At 50.3% G+C, this 17,905-nt stretch overlaps 2 protein-coding genes across 3 annotated transcripts in view; both read left to right on the top strand.

Moving 5' to 3' along the window:
* The first annotated feature begins 733 nt into the window (after positions 1-733).
* On the top strand, positions 734-1,413 carry LOC101427576 (EKC/KEOPS complex subunit LAGE3-like). The gene has a single exon (XM_004475820.5). It carries the CDS (start codon positions 751-753, stop codon positions 1,216-1,218), a length of 468 nt encoding a protein of 155 aa, XP_004475877.1. The 5' UTR covers positions 734-750; the 3' UTR covers positions 1,219-1,413.
* Positions 1,414-2,727: 1,314 nt separating this feature from the next.
* The window catches only part of SCLY (selenocysteine lyase), a 59,467-nt gene continuing 44,289 nt past the window's right edge, over positions 2,728-17,905 (top strand). The window contains exons 1-3 of one of the 2 annotated variants that reach the window (XM_004475818.3): positions 2,728-2,856; positions 6,456-6,568; positions 16,893-16,993. In XM_004475818.3, coding sequence (XP_004475875.1) covers positions 2,795-2,856; positions 6,456-6,568; positions 16,893-16,993 — 276 coding nt within the window. In that variant the 5' untranslated portion in view covers positions 2,728-2,794. The remainder of the gene's footprint in view (positions 2,857-6,455; positions 6,569-16,892; positions 16,994-17,905) is intronic. The other variant, XM_004475819.5, reaches the window with a different exon arrangement.

Raw genomic sequence — 17,905 nt, 5'->3', positions numbered from 1 at the left:
GGTTAAAAAAGCAGTTGGGATGAATCGCTGCCCCTGAGCCCTTCCTTATAACTTTCAATAGAGATTTCGAGAATAACGCCCCTCCCCCTCCCCTTTGCTCTTAACCTCATCCACTCTCATCTCCAGAACGTTTGCTATCAACTGGCTCTTCCCTCTCTTCCATCTTCAGTTTCCCTTTCTGTTAGCTCCCTTCCTCCTTTAAACATGTTCAGTCTCCCTAAAGTATTTCCCTTTAATCGTCTACCCCCTTTGTAGCTCTTTCCATTCTCAGTCAAGTTTTTCAAGAGTTGACTATGTTCTCTTTCAGGTCCCACTCATCATTCAATTCTTCGTACTGTAGCTTCCACTCTTCCTCCCATTACTCCCCTGAAATCTGTCAAGTTCATCAGTGCCTCCTAATCACTACACGCACTAGCTTTTCAGATCTCTGCTGCTGCACTTGACACTGTCTGTATGCATGTGGCTTTGACATCCGTTCCCAGTTTCCTTTCATGACTACTCTTGGGCTCCTGTACCTATCTACTTCATAAAGGTTGGTGACCCTTTGGTATCGGATGCACTTGGCAAGAAATGAGCTCAGTCAGTTGGAAAGAGTCCAGAAACCCGGAGAGGTACAGCGCTGAAAAAGTCAGCTTCTTGGTTCGCGCAGGCGCCCCGTGATGGCGTCACGGACCAGGGGGCGGTGCTTGGCCGGGAGCCCCGGCCCGTGCCGTGGGCTGCAGCCGCGCAGGCGCAGGCGGAGCGGCGGCCATGCAGGCGGCGGACGCGAGGGCCGCGGCGGTGCTGGGAGCGGGCATGCAGGCGGCGGACGCAGGGGCGGCGGCTGTGCAGCGGACGGCGGACGCAGGCGCCGACGGCCCGGACGACCCCGGGGACGCGGGCTCGGGGGACGCCGAACGGGCCGCGCTCGCCCTAGCGTCGGGTGGAGCCGCTGCGCCCGCGGCTAGAGGGCCGGAAGGCGCGCTGCACAACTTCGCCCTCAGCGTGCCTTTCCCGACCCCCCTGGAGGCGGAGATCGCCTGCGGATCCCTGGCCCCAGATGGCGAGCCCCACCGAGCAGCGATCCAGAAGGAGCTGACCGTGGCTGGCGGCGTCCTGGCCGTCCGATGGACTGCTGAAGATCCTCGCCTCCTCCGAATTTCCATCACGAACTTTCTCGACCAGCTTTCCCTGGTGGTGCGGACCATGCAGCGCTTCGGGCCCCCCGTTTCCCGCTAAGCCTGGGACAGGGAAATAGGGCTACCCTCCTCCTCGCCAGAGCTCCCTTCCCGAGGGCGCCGATCCTTCCAGGCGTTGCCGCTTTACTCTGGGGGCTGAATTTGTGACTGCATTGGCCGTGGGCGCCAGGTCCCACTTGAGGTTACTTGGTGCTTCAGTGTTTCTCTTGTGAAAAATAAAGGCCAACGACTATTCCCTGTCGGAGTTTCTATTCGCCTACCATCCCTCCAGATTTTCTGGCCTTTGTTCTCTGGTTGGAGGGAAGGTTCTGGGATATATTCAAGTAGTACAAGACAGTGTACTATGTAATAGAAGACTATCTGAAATGGGTAACAATAATATATAATGTGTAGATTTGCCAGCTTAGCATTAAATTTTTTTTCATTTCGGAAACAAAAGTGAACTTCTGAACCCCAACAGTAGGACTTAAAATTGAGAAAGCCTATGAAAAAGCCAATTAAAACTCAACCTCTTGGCTTCACCACTACCTGTGTGAACATGGGCAAAATGCTCAGCTTTTCTCTGTTTCCTCATATGTAAAATGGGAATAACTATCTATCTGACGGGATCGTTTTCAAAATTAAATTGGTTATTACACGAAAAGTGCTTAACCTGGCAAATGGCAAAGCCTCCATTAAAATTAGAAATTATTATGCCACACAGGCAGGGGGGTGGTAGACAGCTTGATTAGAATTCAAGAATCTGGATCTTTGTCCTCTCACCACTACCACACCTGGTTTTTGGTGTGGTTGGCACAGGAACGGTAGGTATTTCCACCTGACGGTCTTCTCACCCTTCCTGCCTTACTACCCCAGACGAGGGCATTACACCCTCCGGTCCCCTGGGTAATCCTGGTTTCTTCACCCACCCTCAGGCCCACATCCCAAATCCAGCCGATGTGACCTGAGTATATCCTGAATCCCACCTTTGCTGCATTTCTCAGCCCACTGTTCAGGGTTCGTCTCCTGACTTAACTATTGTAACCGCCTCTCCACTCGCCTCCCGGCCTCTCCTCCAAATCCCCTCCAATGCCTCCTCAATAAATGGGTCTCTAGTTCCACCTCAACACTACGCGTGGAGATACCACCACCGACGCCCGGCCCGAAGCGCAGACCCGCACGCGGGGCGCCTAGGTCTGCCCGCAGGGCCCGCAGCACGACGGGCCCCGACACCATTCTTCCACGCAGGGATTCCCCGCGCCCTCGGGGAGCGCACAGCCTAGCGAAGCTGCAGAGGCGGCCCGAGAGCCCCGCGCTCCAGCCGCACGCGGTCGCGACCCCCGTGACGCGCCGGAGCCGCTCGCCAGCCCCGTCACCTGACCCTTCGGAGCCAATCAGCTTTCCCCAGCGCCGGTGGCCCCGCCTCCCCGCAGAAGGCCCGCGGCCCTCGCTAGCTCACGGACTAGCCGAGGATTGGCCGAGAATCGCCGGGGCGCGCGGCTCAGCCAATCCGAGAGCGCCGCGGGCCTCGCAGCCCGCCCCCGCCCGCGCCGGCCTGTGGGTGGCGCTCTGGTCTCGGGGGTCAGCGGGGCGCCCGGGATCGGCCCCGGAGTGGCGGTGGCGGCGGCGGCGGCGGGATGGAGGCGGCCGTGGCACCGAGTAGGGACGCGCGGGGGCGCGCGAGGAGCCCGCCGCCGAGGTGCGTGCCGTGAGGGGAGCGCGGTGGGGCCCGCGGGCGCCTCCTCTGAGAAGCCCTCCGAGCGGCGCGGGGCCGGGGAGGGGCCGGCGGGGCCCGTGGGGCCCAGGACACGTGGCTGTGACGAGCGGAGAGCGGAAGGGAGAGTCCACGGAGCCTACGGGACTTCAGCTTGAGGGCCCGGTGACCCGCGCGGCGGCCGGGCGGGGGGCGGCCGGGCGCGCCGCGGGCCCCCTGGGAGCCGGCGTGCGGGCGGGAGCCGAGGCCCGCGGCGGCGGCGCCGCTCACGGCGCTGCAGGGGAGCCACAGCGAGGACAGGCGCGCCCCTGGCCCGAGCGGCGCCCCTCGGGCTGGCATCGTGCCCTCCGCGGCACTTCCTTGCACAGCTGTCTGGTTATCACTTATAAAAACGTGTCGTTCTTAATTCGTTAAATGTTTTTTATTGTCTACATGGTTATCGTAATTTGGGTTTTTTTCTCAACTTGTTGACGTTCTGATCGTGGTCAGTAATTTTAGCCAATTTGGGCCATTCGGGATCATTCCTGTCATTTCAGCACACAACGGGCACTCTGTGGGGGTGGCTCCTGGGGTCCCACCTGGGGAGGGGACGCAGCGCTGGGCCAGCTGGCCACGCGGGAGGCCTGATCAGGCATGGGAACCGTCAGGGGAGTCCCTGAAGGGCCCCCCAGAGGGGACGTGGGGGCTGAGGCCCAAGTGGCAGCAAGGAGTCACTCCCAGCAGTTGTGGGAAGAGGAATGGCTCCTGCGGGTTCCAGAGTGCAGAGAGGGAGCCGCAGGCTCAGATGTGCTGTCATCGGGTCGACCTCAGGAGGGCCTGGCGGGTTTGTTCCAAAGGTGAGGGGGCCACGGCAGGTTTGGGAGACCAGTGATGTAGCTTAGTTACATTTTAAAGGAGTCCTGGCTGCTGGTCAAGAGCAGGGGTGAGGGCCAAGGTGATGGGGGCAGCGGCTGGGGAGCTTTTGTCCCTGTGGGCAGGGAGGTGGCTTGAGCTAGGTGGTGGCGGTGGTGGAGGTGGGGAGGGTGGATGTAGCAGAGCTGGAGCCCGCAGGACTCGCTGCTGCTTTGGGAGTAGGCACCGAGGAGGTTTGGGCCGGGATTCCTCCCAGGCCGCTGGCCTGAGCAACTGGGACAGCAGGACACCTCCCCTTGGGGGCCAGGGCCGGCGTGTGCATTGTCAGGTTTGTAAGTCCTCTCTCAAGCTTAGGTATGGGCTAGTTCCTTGTGATTTTTATTCTTTCTGTCCAGACTTAAGAGTATGAGGTATGTGTGTGTGTCTGTCTTTAAGAGCTGGGTCTGGGCCTAACTCAGACCGTCTCTTTCATTCAGTATCTACCTTGGTTGGGACTGAAAGAAGGGGAATGAGAAAATGTCCCCTAGGGTGACATTTGTGTAGGGGGGATTCCAGTGTGTTTTTTTGTTTTGGTTATGAAACTAATAGAATTCAGCTTTCCCATTCCAGGATTGATATTACTTAAGAAAGTAGAAAACAAGGGAGCAAAGTCATGTGTAAAAGTTGATCTGAAATCCAAGCCATAAATTAGCTCAGGAATTAGCAGACTGAAAAGCTGCAGTTTCCTGCAACCCAGGCAGCTTGAGGTAGTGGGAGGTGCTTTTTTTTTTTTTAATAGGAAATGAGAGAGAAAAGGGCCCAAATCTCACAGGACAGAGACCCGTGGAGTTATGTCTTAGTTTGCCACAGGACTGCCAATGCAATATACCAGAAATGGGTTGGCTTTCATATTGGGAATTTTATTAGGGGAAAATCTTAAAGTTCTGAGGCCAGAGATGCTTTCTTACCAGAGGTCGGCTCCCAGCAGGTCCTGGAGCCCTGCCTCGTGGCGAGGCAAGAAGGTGGGTCTGCCCGTCCCTCTCCTTTCTCCTGGAGCTCAGCTGTGGGCATCAGGCATCTCTCCCTGAGCCTTCTCTCCTTGAGCCTCTCTGGGCTCCTCTGTCTTTCTGCAGCTGTAGGTGAACCTGGAGTCCTTTCTGTGTGGCCTGGTCAAAGTGGCAGAGCTCCCTGTCCCTCTCTCTTCTTTGGCTCTGGGTCACGCCTCTCTGGAGCCGTAAAGTGATCTAAGCAAGTGATCTAATCAAAGGGCTTTTCTGGGATTCACAAAATTCAAACTGTCACAGGTTGTTACTGCTAACCCCGGAGCTGTGCAGGATAGCCAGGTGCTCCCAGGCACTGTTGGTTGGTTGTGAGTAGCTTATAAAAAGATGCACATTAAAATAACATACATTCCCTCCACACCGCACAGTTTTTTTAAAAAAACTAGAAACAACCCTGACTTGGCCATAGCTAGTGACTGCAATTGAGTTTCTTGTGGCTTGGTTTAAATACATCATTTTAAAATCAGGTGAAAATAGCTGGTAGTATCAGGTAGGGTTTACACAGAGTTACCATTTCTGAAGGTTTGAATGTTGGGAAAGAAAGAGACATATACATCTCACTGGGAGAGCGTTCTTAGAGGTTTATGTTTCCTGTGGCATTGACTTTGTCACCTGGTAAATGGAGCCCTTGGGACATGCCAGCCATCATTCTCAGTGTTGCTGAACAAAACAGCCACATGTGCTCATGGAGCTATTTGCTCTACGGTTCTGTGGAGCAAACCTAGTGGGTCGTGTGCATGTGCAGCGGGGGCTGGGGGGGGGGCGCAGGGGACAGGTACCTGCCATTTTAAATAGAGCTGCGGGGAGGGCCCCACCGGGAAAGTCAGAAGGTCAAGCCTGGCAGAGCCCTGAGCGGTCAGGTAGGGCCAGGGCCACACAGGAGGAGAGAAGCTGCTGCCAGTGCAAGGACACCAGGGACAAAATGCTGGGCGAGAGGGGCACCCCGATGGGCCAAGGCCGCACAGGCTGTTCAGAAAGAGGGACCTGTATTAGTCAGGTTCTCTAGGGAAACAGAATCAACGAGATACCTGTCAATAGTATGCGGTTCTGTAAGTCTCTCCCGCAGCCGTGGGGATGCACAAGTCCAGGTTCCGCAGGCGGGCTGCAGCCAGGGGCTCCGATGCAAGGGCAGTGAAGGTTCTTGACGAGTGCTGGGAGACTCTCGATGCTGGAATCACTTCCCCTTTTAAGGGATTCAACTGATTAGATAAAGGGTCACTCATTGCTGAGGGCAATCTCCCTGACTGATGTAATTATAACCAGCTATCTAGCATTTACCACTGCAATAAAGTCGATGGGCGATGTTAGTCCATAAATGCCCCTGTATTACAGGTAGCCCAGTGCTCGCTTAACCAAACAATTAGGCATGATTACCTGGCCGAGTTGACACAATAGTCTAACCATCACAGGACCCTAACCCTAACCAGTTTAAAAGTTAAAAATACACAAAAAGCCCCTGAACGCACTTTGCCCTCCAGCCCTCAGGCCCAACACCCAGTTCCCGGTTCAAGCTGTAACTAACAGGTAGGAGACTGTTAGAACTGCGCCTGTTAGAGCCGCTCGGTTGCTCTCCGTAAGTAGTAAGTGTGCTTGTGGGAGCTGACGCCTGCGGTTGGCGGCAAGGGGCCCTGTTGTGGTGGCCAGGATGGAGAGTCCACCCCAGATACTCAGCCTTTGTTCTCTCCCCTTCAGGCAAGTCTACATGGACTATAATGCGACCACGCCCCTGGAGCCCGAGGTTGTGCAGGCTGTGACCGAGGCCATGTGGGAAGCTTGGGGAAATCCCAGCAGTCCTTATCCAGCAGGTAATTCTAGAATTTTCTGCATGCACATACTCCCACATCACAGGTAATCGGAGGCAGAGGTGCTCGAGAGAAATTGTATACTCACAGGCGATTGTTTTGTTTTGTTTTGAGTAAGTTCTCCGTTACGGTCAGGTCGTTTGCTGTAGTTTTGAGGACTTTTTTTCCCTGAGAAATCTAGATTTATAAATTGAGCCTTTTTGATACTATAACCTTGAACCTTTATAATCATGTCCTCTCTGCCTCCCTTTCCCAGATGAAAGAGGTATCTTACTAAGAGTACTTTGTAACAGTTCCCGTTAAAACTCTTTCATGCATCTATTTCAGTTGATCCTTATAATATTTGCAAAATACATCTTTTAAATCATCAGGGTCCTATATAATCCTGGCATTTTTAAAAACAAAAATTACTTTAAAATTCTTTAAAGTCTTTAATTATAATTGTAAATATCCTTCTTTGCTTCTAGTTTATTCTTACTATTAAATTGGAGGTTTTGGAAAATACTTTGCTTCAGTTCAGTAGTTATACAGCAGAATTAGACAGCGGCTCTTAGGCGGCCAGCCTGAGCTCTTGCCTTTCTTAGTGGGTGCTTATTAGGGATAATTACGGTAAACTCTCCTAACCGTGGCTCATGATAAACTAAAATTCCATTTCAAACAACTTATTGCCAGCCACTGGGGTCCAGTCATATCTGCATAGAGCTTGACAGTTTTTAAAGTGTTCTCACGTTGGTCTACTCACTAAGTCTCACAGCAACATGGTAATTGAAAGTTTTTTCAAGATCAGCTACTAGCCATTTATTAAGATATTTGATTTCAGCCCATTTTCTGGACATTGCTTAGGATCTAATTTCTTCTCCATTAAAAGCAGTCTTTCAGAGAATATGGAGAACACTGAATGATAAAAAAGACCTTTTTTTTTCATGAAGTAGTTAGGGCCTTCCTGCCCGGGAGGAGGGATGTCCTTGACGGGAACCTGCCAGCAAGGCTGCAGGACACCTCCATGAGGGACCGTAACTAGACTAGGCTTTGCAAATCACTCTCTGTTCAGACTCAGGTAGAAATGTAAAAAAAAAAAAGACCAAAAAACGGTTCTTAATGTTAATCTGCTCCTGCGGGGGTGAACCCCTTGTGATTAGAACCTGTTCACGAGGCTCCTTCTGTTAAGGTGTGGCCCACCCCGGTCAGGATGGCTCATCATCCTATTACTGGCGTCCTTTATAAGAGAATGAAATTCAGGCAGGAGAGAAAGCTGCAGAAGCAAGAAGCATTTGAAATAAAATCCAGACGAGAAAGGAGAAACCAGCAGACGCCACTGTGTGCCCTGCCATGCGGCAGAGGAGCCCAGGATCACTGACAGCTGGTCTTCAGAAAGGAAGCATCACCTTGATGCCTTGATTTGGACATTTTCCTAGCCTCAAAACTGTGAGCAAATGAATTCCCACTGTTTAAGCCAACTCATTTCATGTATTTGCCTAGGAAATTAAAACATATTTTGGTACCAAAAGTAGGGTGCTGCTATTGCAAATACCAAAAATGTGGAAACGGCTTTGGAATTGGGTAACAGGTAGAGGCTGGAAGAATTGTGAGGTGCTTGTAGAAAAGGCCTGGATGGCTTTGAAGAGACTGTTAGTAGAAATATGGACGCTGAAGGTACTTCAGTGAGGCCTTAGAAGGGAGTGGTGACTGTGTTGTTGGAAACTCGGGGAAAGGTGGTCCTTGTTTTAAGGTGGCAGAGAACTTGGTGAAATTGAGTTCTGATGTCAGATGGACGTTAGAGTTTGAGAGTGATGAAGTTGGAGATCTAGCCAGGGCAATTTCCAAGCTAAATGTGGGAAGTGCAGCCTGGCTTCTCCATGCAGGAGAACTCAACTCCTGAACACAAAGAAACCAGAAATCGATGGTTTGGAAAATCCTGAGCTTCTGGAAAGTGAGTCCCCAGAGAATAGTGCACCATGTGAGGATTTACCTGAACATGGAACCGTCAGCCATTTCAGTGCAAGCTGGGATTGGAAACGCAGTTATCCAGAAAGGATCTGTGGAAAGTTCTTTTGTCTAATGGTTTGGACCCTGTGTACTACATGCAAAACCAGCAAGTATTTTGTTTAGTTTTTTTGAGATTTGTGTGAATGGAAGCGCTGTCAGCTTGTACAAAAAGGGACCGATGGAAGGATAAATTCAAAGTCAGAACCCTGGAGCTGAGGTCGGGCCTGAAGGCATCTCCTCAGGCCAAGAGAGCAGCCCACCCGTGAGTGGAAGGATGAGCAAGTCCCGAGCCTGGGGAGGGCAGGCCTTCCGCGCTGTTGTTCAGGAAGAGCGGCTGCCCCAGTGTTCTGAGAATAGAGCCTTCGCCCCGGAAGTGTTCAGGGAGAGCCCGGTCGCGGTGGAAGCCCTCGGAGGGGCTGGGGCTGCTGCTCCATCAGGCCTGGAGGACAGCGCGTCCTTCACGGGTGACTCAGGCCTTGGCTTCAGTGGAGGGGGCCCCGCGGGTGCCAGCAGTGCTGCAGGCCCGTGACCCTGTTTTCCTTCTAGTTGCTCCCTATGGGAATGGGAATGTTTCACCTATGCCTGTCCCTCCTTTGTATGTGCGAAGCCGAAAACCAATATACAAAGAGGTCCACGGAAGGAGAGGCACTGTGCCCCAGGACAGACCACACCCTAAAACCAATTTTGATGAGACTTTGTACTTGCTACTGAAGTAACTTTAGGCTTGAGGGATGTTGCGATGGAATGACTGTGTTTTGCATGTAGAAAGAACACGTCACTGGGGTCCAGAGGTGGAGTGTGGTGGCTTGAAGCTCTATGTACCCCAGAAAAGCATTTTCTTAACTGTAATCCATTCCTGTGGGTATGGACCCATTTGGGGAGGCTCCTTCAGTGAAGGTGTGGCCCACCTCCATCAGGCTGCATCTTCATCCTGTAACCGGAGTCCTTCAGACACCAAGTTCAGATAGCCGGAGAAAGAGGAGGCAAGAAGCTGAAAGCGGTGAAACCCGGGAGAGCAGGGAGAGGCCAGCTGACACCACCACATGCCTTGCCATGGCGCAGGGGAGCCTGAACCGCCAGCAGCTGGTGTTTGGTCTGTGGGAAGAAAGTGTGGCCTTGATGCCTTATTCGGACATTTTCCTGGCCTCAAAACTGCGAGCAAATAAGTTCCCATTGCTTACGCCGACCCATTTCGTGGCATTTGCCTAAGCAAATATCTCCTTTATGATGGAATTGTTTAATTACTTCACAAGATGATCTAGTCTTTGGGAAGAATTTAAGGAAATGTTAAGAACACGTGAGAAGATTTTAGATCCCCAAATTGTTTATCCTTGTAACAGCAGAAAAACTGGAAATAGCCTCAGTAGTCATCCTAGAAGACTGATGAGTACAGTATGGTAGCACCCTTCAGTGGAGTCTGGGCCCCCTGGAGCAGTGGTGATGTAGATAGTATCCACAGCTGGCTTAAGTGGGAAAAGCGTGTTACAAAAGAGGGTCACAACTATGATTGCTTTTTCTCCCTTCTCATGCCCCAAAATAAAAATCGTGTCTGAGCAATTACGGAAAATGTATTAATTAGTTTTGCTGTGAGAGACAGGAATCCCAGAACTACAGTGGCTCAGACACCTTGGGGCTGGTTTCTCTGGCACAGTCCAGGACCCAAGTGGCGGCTCACCGTGCCCAGGGGCCCTGGCACCTTCTATCCCATGCTCTCCCATCCTCAGCATGCAGCTTCCTCCTGCAGTGAAGACGTCTGCCCCTGCCCTAGGCATCGTGTCGGCGTTTCCAGAGAAAAAGAGGAGGCAGGTGGCATGCCCAGTCCTTCAAGGGCACTCCTGTAAGCTGCACGCCCCAGACTGGCTCACATCCCATTGCCTGGAGCCTGTTGGGTTCTGTGCACCCCGTGGCCATGGCAGGGAGGGACAGTGGACAGGGCAGGCAGCTGGCAGCCGCAGCGCAGGCGGGGCATGGCTCCGACTGTTCACGGCGATTATCTTGGTGTAGGGGGTTTGTGGGAGGTTTTGAGTAGTTTCTTTTTTGTTTCCTGGTTTAAAATTTTGTCTAATCAGCGTGCATAGTGTAATGAAAATTAGAAGTTTGCCAAAGCCAAGGCTTAGGGAGGCATCCCTTTAAACCTCTGAAGGCCAGTGTCAGCAGTGCTGCTCCCGACGTTGGCTCCCCGGAGGCTGCTGCCCGGGCGCCCCGTCTTCACGTTGAGTAGCAGGAAGCCTGCGCTGTGATGCGTGTGCCCTGGCCTCTCCAGCTCTGTCGTTTGTGAGGCTTTTCCCAGTGAGCCCCGACAGTAGAAGGTGACCGGGAAAACGTTACTTGTCAGGTTTGCCAGGGGACTGCGTTTTGTGGGTGACACATGCATCATGTGCTACCCCTGATAGCCCCAGGAGGTGGGCATGGGGGCAGGGGATGGCTCCAGACTTAGCTGAGACTGAGAAAGTGCCCGGCCAGGCCACGGGCTGCCCGCCGGATGGGCCCAGGGCGTTTCCCGCCCCGATGGCTCTCCTGCTGGCGGGCAGGTCCCAGGGCAGGCCAGTAGCACCACCTGATGCTGTCAAGACCGGCCCAGCTCTCAGGACAGAGGGTCTGCACAGTTCAGCGAAACTCGGCCTCTCACTTCCGAGGCCCCAAGTCCTGCTTAGTGACACTTACAGACTCTGCGCGTTTTAAACCACTCATCCATTCAGCACCCTCTAACTGCTCGTGCGCCCCGGGCTGTGCAAGCTGTGGATAGAGACAGACAGAATCCCTGCCCCTGAGGAGCTTCCCTTCTAGCAGGGGCCCGGGCACACAATGAGCAGATAAACAAGTACGACATAACGTGTTAGGTGGGAAAGTGCTGCGGGGAACGGTAAAGAGGGTGAGGGGGCTGGGCGGCCCCGGTGCGGGTGGAGGGTGCTGGATTGGCGCAGGGCGCCCGCACACAGAAGGCAGGGCAGTGTGCGTGGAGACAGGCAGCCTGGGCGGCCTGGCCCAGCAGCGGGGGCGGGGGCCGAGCTCGGGGTCCCCGGGGAGTCTTGAGCGGGGAGCGCCCGCCTAGAGCAGTCCTCAAACATTTTGGGCTCATGCTCTACAGTCTTAAAAATTACCAAGGACCCCAAAGAGTTCTTGTGTATAGTGCATTCTCTATATGGATATTTGCCATAGTAGAAGTTTTAAAAATATGTAGTTGTAATTCATTGAAAACAATAAGAAATCCATTACATGTTAATGTTATGTGTTAACTTACTATTATGAGGAATAGCTATCTTGGCCAAAACAAAAATTTAGGGAGAAGAATGGTCTTGTTATAAATTTCTGAAAATCATTTCTTAAAAATTTACTTTTATTTAACATATCAATTTTATTGGTACTTATTAATAAAGCATAAAGTTCATCCCAAGTGTACTATCAGTGGTATTTGATATAATCATAGTTGTGCATTCATCACTTCAGCATCATTAGAGCATTTTCATTATTTCAATAATAATAATAAACAAAAAACAAACAAGAAAATTCTTCACCTCTCTGTGCTTCCCCTGCTGTTCTCGGCTATTTCTGACTATTCTTGCACAATTATTATTTATTAAGCTGTTTTATTGAGATATATTCACATAGCATACGATCTATCCAAAATGTATAATCACTGGCTTTTAGTATAATCACAATGTTGTGCATTCATCACCACTGAAAGTTTTAGAACAATTTGAAAAGCTTTTCACTGACTGACTTGATAGGCGATAGCTGGGTTCTCATACCGATTTCTGTATCCATCTGTCTCCATCCAGGCTGTTGCAATATTTATGTAACATAGCCTCTGGAAAATTCCATTATACAGTTGTATACAAATGAGGATGAAAAAGGCAAATTCTGTCTGAGTATTATGAAAACAACTTTGGCTCTGTGGCCCCCTCCTCGGGGACCCTCTCGGTCCCTTCGACCATACTTGGAGAATAGCTGATTCAGCCAGTGTTCACTGGGCGCCCACATGTGTGTCAGCACTGTCCAGGCAAGGGACGAAGCCTGGTACACAGAGCATACTTGGGTTTTCGAGGAATGACTTTGGCCGCCCCTGGGAGACCGTCCCTGGCAGGACCAGGGGAGTCGGGGAGCCCTGCTAGGAGCGCCTGGCAGCCGAGGCGCCAGGGCCCCGTTCCGGCATGCGTGCACAGCAGGGCCTATGGGATTTGGGTAATGGTGACTGGGAGAGGACAGGCCACGGGCTACTCCCAGCCTTTGGCCTGGCCTCCTGGAAGGGCCCCGTGACCGCTGACGGGTGGGAGCCAGTGCTCAGCTTTGTCCGGGGGGGAGCTGAGTCCAGAGGAAGATCCAGGTTGGGAATTTGGAAGTTGTCAGCATCTGACCAGTATTTGGTGACCTCAGAGAGGAGAGTTGTAGGAGCAGCTGGGGCAGGTGGCGTTGGCAGCCTGGAGTGTGAGCGGGCCCAGCAAGGAGCGGCGGGGCTGGCCGGAGCCTCGAGATGCTTCGGAGCGAGGCAGTGGGAGCTGCTGCTGGGGGAGAAGGATGAGGACCAAGGGCAGCACCTGCTGTTGGCTGCATAGGGACCCTGGAAGAGGAGATTTGGGGGCCGATGGCCTGATTGCAGTGGGTTCTAAGGAACAGAAGGAGGAGTGGGGATGGCAAACAGAAGGCAAGTCCTACTGGCAAGAAGACAGAGCCGACCGACAGCTCGCGGTCTCCGGCATGAGGGACACCCGAGGGGGACGCACCTGGTTCGGTGGGGCAGTGAGGACCTCAGGCACACACCATTCCGCATCGTGCTGTGCTTTGAGTTTGGGGCCTGAGAGCTAAAACATAGGGCTCGGCTCTACTCACTGTCCTGTGCCAGGGTCTCTGTGTGACCGTTTCTTTCCTACCTTTCTGTCGTTTCAGAGCTCTGTTCTTTACATTTAGTTGCACTGATGATGGTGCATTTGTTTTCTTAACTTCTCGTTGTGAAGTTAGGAAATTTTCAAGCATATAGAAATATTACTAGAATGGAGGCCTCTGTATCTTTGACCTAGAGCCAGCAGTTTTGCCCTATTTGATTGATTTCTTCCTCGGTTCACATCTTTGTTCTGAGCTTCCTGAGAATGAGTTGGAGCCAATGAGATATTTACCAGCAAAGTGAAGCGCCCGCATCTCTAGGACAGATGACTTCCCCTCGTAGTCACAGTGTCATTTGCGCAGTAAATGACCTAAGACAGCACAGTATTGTCCTGGCCTGAGGTTCTCCACGGAGGGTGTGCGTAAAAACCCGTGGCTGCCTGACATGTGTTTCTGGGCTGCCAGATTTTTATTTGGAAACATGTCATAGCTGCAGAAAAGTTGAAAGAACAGTATAGTGAACTCGTATATTGACCGGAATTCACCAGTTAGTGACTGTGGCAGTTTGAGATTATTTATGAATTCCAAAAAGGAGGTTATATTTGTAAACTGGTCTCCTCCTCTGGGTGTGATACCCTTTGATTGTGTTAGATTCAGCTGAGATGTGTTTGATTAAATTATGTTAAGATTTGGGCTTTGATTTGACCATGTCAATAGACTGTAACTCAGTCTGAGTCCCTGCCTCCTTCGTGGGCTGCGAACAGACACTCAATCCAGGAGACACACAGAAGTAGATACACGGGAGAACCCAGAAAAAGACATGGCAGAGGAGAGAGTTTTGATGCTGGAGCCCTGGGGAGAGAGGAGCCATTCGCCTCATAGTTCGCCACTGAGGAGAACGGAGCAGCTGAGCCCTCCACCAGCCTCCAGCCGAGGTGGGAAGAAGCTGGGCCCACCAAGCCTTAAGAGGCAGGGAAGGCCGAACCCTCGCAGATTGCCCACCATCTTGCTCCAGCACCCGGCAACAGACTTTGGTGGGGAAGGAACCTTGAGTTAAATTCTTCAGGGCCCTGTAACTATAAGCTTTTACCCCAAATAAATACCCTTTATAAAAACCAAGAGATTTCTGGTACTTTGCATCAGCACCCTTTTGGCTAATACAGTGGCATCTTGCCCCATTATTTCTGAATCATTTGAAAGTCACTAGTAAATAGTGTACTTTACCCCAAAATATTCTCATGTATCTCCCAAAAACATTCTCCTGTACATCCACAGTGCTTTTTTCCCCACCCAAGAATTTAACATTAATCCAATAGCATTAATGTTATTTGCAGTCCATATTCAAATTTCCCTGATTATTCATTTTTATTTCAAGTAGTTATTAGATTCTTTTTGAAAATATAAATGAGTAAATGAAAAGAACAACCAAAAGTTTACCTCTGATAGTTTTGCTGCCCCTTCAAAGAGGACCTGAGTCTAAGTGTCCAGTCACTGCTGAACACACTGCGGCTCTCGGGGAGGAGCTGGGCTGTGCCTCCGTCCACGGGGAAAACGGCATTGCAGTGAAGGAAGTTCTAACGCTTGCTCCTGGCAGTGTTACTGAGTTGTGATTAATGTATACTAAACTGCATAAAGTATACACTTTGGTAATTTTTGATGCATCTATATACTCCTGAGCCATCACTGCAATCGAGGTAGTGAGCATTTTCGTGGTCCCCAGTTTCCCGGTACCCCTCTGTAATTCCCAGCCCCCTCCCCTCCCCAGGCAACCACTGATGTGCATTCTGTCACGTGGATTAGCGTGCATTGTGGGGATTTTCATAAAAACGGAGTCGTAACTTGCGTATTCTCTTTGGTCTGGCTCCTTTCAGTGTAGCTCTCTCGACCTCCGTCCCTGTGGCTGCTCCGTTTCCTCTGAGGAGGCTCCTCCCAGCGCACAGATGGGCCACAGTTCATGCATCCGTCCGTTTGGACCTTTGAGCTGTGTCCAGGTTTTTGGGGTTACAGACAATGCTGCTGTGACCACTCGTGCGCAAGGCCTTCAATGTCCATCTCACTTCCTTCCTCTTGGGTGAATATTTTTAACCACGAATGCCGAGGAGGGAAGTGGTGTATGTTTACCTTAAGAACCTGCCAGACTCTCTCCACAATGGTTGTACCACTTTCTGTTCCCACCAGCATTGTAGGGCATTTTGGGTTCATCTAGCCCCGACTAACACTTGGTAGGGTCAGTCTTGTCATTGGAACTCTTCTAATAGGTAGGAGGTAGCTCCCTGAGTCCTTCTTTAAAAAGGTCTCTAAGACTCGTTGGTAACTGGAAAAGTGAAGTTTTTGCCAAGCAGTATGTAAATTTTGAAACCCAATTTTGAAGAGGAGAGAAACCCGTGACTGCTTGTTGAAGCTGTCTGTCTGTGAATGCATTGGACAAATTAGGAAGGACACACCAACCTGGAGAGTGCTGTTGCCTTGGGGAGCAGAGTGGGGCGGTGGAGCAGGGGAGGGGCTGCGATTTGAAGTCAGTGCATTGTCTTCTGAGGGTGGGGGCTTTTCAACAGAATCTTGCAGGAAGGGTGGGAGTGCATCTGGTGGAAAGGGTTTGAGCGATATTCCAAGTGGAGCTAATGGCATGTGCCAAACAGCAGCCTGCCGCAATTTATTGACAGTTCGTTGCAGTACTGTACCTTTATCACTAACTAAACACCATAGGCCTTCACTACCTATAATTAAGGAATGTAAAAATTACTTTTTGTGTTTATTTTTATCTCGTCCTTTCATGTTTTTCATTTTATGTATGTTTTATAATAAATTATGACATGATATTAGTAGAGTGGTATAATAGGGTGCCTACTTGAATTTTTTTTTACAACTGGAGCTGTATGGTCAGAAAAACTTTGGAGACTACTGGTCTGTAGACTAAGTAAGAATGGTCCTCAAGTTTTTGCAGTTCCCACTGCAGGCCTTTCCTTCCTCTGCCCCATGAAGTTTGGCTCCTGTGTTTTCTTCCTTCTCGTGAGCCCCGTTCCCATACGTCCCTGGCCTGGTTCCCATACGTCCATGAGCTCCGGCATCGGGCTTTCTGCTGGAGTACAAGTTCTAGCTTTGCTTAGTTTTGTTGTTTTGCAGCATAATCTCAAGCCAGTTTTTCCATGCTTTCATTCTCCTGTCTTGATGAATGAGAAACAAGGCAGTGGCCACAGCTTTCCCTCTCCTCTAACATCCGGGAAGAAGAAAACCATGTCAGGGGATTTTAGGGTTCCCAGACATCTCCACTATTTGTTTGTGGCTCTCACTAAATTACTTAATCTCAGTGGTTTGCACTGATCTGCCTATATCTTCCTGCTGCCTCTTCGCCCAGTTATTTCCAGACTGTGGCGTCTTGCAATGTTCACATTCAGGGGGCATGCTTCCTCTTAGAATTGCCCACTTAGTTTTCTCACTCGTGTCTGGGCATCCTTTTAATTGTCTGTTGATTGGACTTGGTGTAGCAATGTTAATTAATGAATTTCCTTTTCTGTTTCTCAAGGTAGAAAGGCCAAGGAGATTATAAATGCAGCTCGGGAAAACCTAGCCAAGATGATAGGTGGAAAGCCTCAAGACATAATCTTCACGTCTGGGGGCACCGAGGTAAAGTTTCTCAGTAAAGTTGTAACTTACAATAAAAGACAGAATGTGGTTCCTTTCTGGGTTTTTTTTTTTTTGGAGAAACAGTAGTGTTTGGTCTTGCTGTTTTGCAGATTAGCTTGGTGTAATTAGCTAGTGTATAGCATATAAGTAAATTCTAGGTGGCTGCTAAAATATTTGCAATATAACATGTGAACTAACTTGTTTTGCATTATTTCAATAAAGACAGTTTCCCCTTTGTGTCCACCTTGGAATTATTCCTTTGAATCCCTACTAAATTGTTTGCCTTAATAAGAGGTGAAGGTTTGACCCATTCCAAAGGGATAGAATTAAAATTGATAGAAGGGACTGGAAGACAGTGCAATGATGTCACAGCCTCTGTTCAATTAGTAATGTCACTACCTCATTTCCTTATTGGAAAGGAAACTACAACTGTCATCCATAGATTCTTTGATTGTCCACATAGAAAACTCCAAAGAGCCAGTAGCTAGATTATTAGAATTAATAAGAAAAGTTAGCAAAGATGTTAGATACAAAAGTTAATTGTATTTTTATATACCAAAACAAATAGGTATTTACTAGAGCATCAAAAAACAAAAAAGCAAGTACCTAGGGAATAAATCTGGTAAAAACATGTGTTAGAAATAAATAAATAACAAAAGCAACAACAAAAAAACACATGTTAGACCCCCCCCCAGGATGGTTAGAAATATTAATGAGAAACTTCCAAGAAGATACAAGTAAACGGAGCAATAGACCATGGTCACTGATTGGAAGGCTCAGTGGTATAAATACGCCATTTCTTTCCAAATTGATCTGTAGATTCCATGCAGCCCCAATTGACATTCTGATGTTTTCTTGGTGGAATCTCACACTGATTTATGTGGCGATACAGAAGGCCCAGGAACAGCCAAG

The sequence above is a fragment of the Dasypus novemcinctus genome, chromosome 7 (genome assembly GCF_030445035.2).
Source record: "Dasypus novemcinctus isolate mDasNov1 chromosome 7, mDasNov1.1.hap2, whole genome shotgun sequence".
NCBI classification, from domain to species: domain Eukaryota; kingdom Metazoa; phylum Chordata; class Mammalia; order Cingulata; family Dasypodidae; genus Dasypus; species Dasypus novemcinctus.
This window is presented reverse-complemented; position numbering and strand designations above follow the sequence as displayed.

What these genes read in the sequence shown, in the direction of transcription:
- LOC101427576 (XM_004475820.5), top strand. Translation starts at nt 751, where the DNA reads ATGCAGGCGGCGGACGCGAGGGCCGCGGCGGTGCTGGGAGCGGGCATG.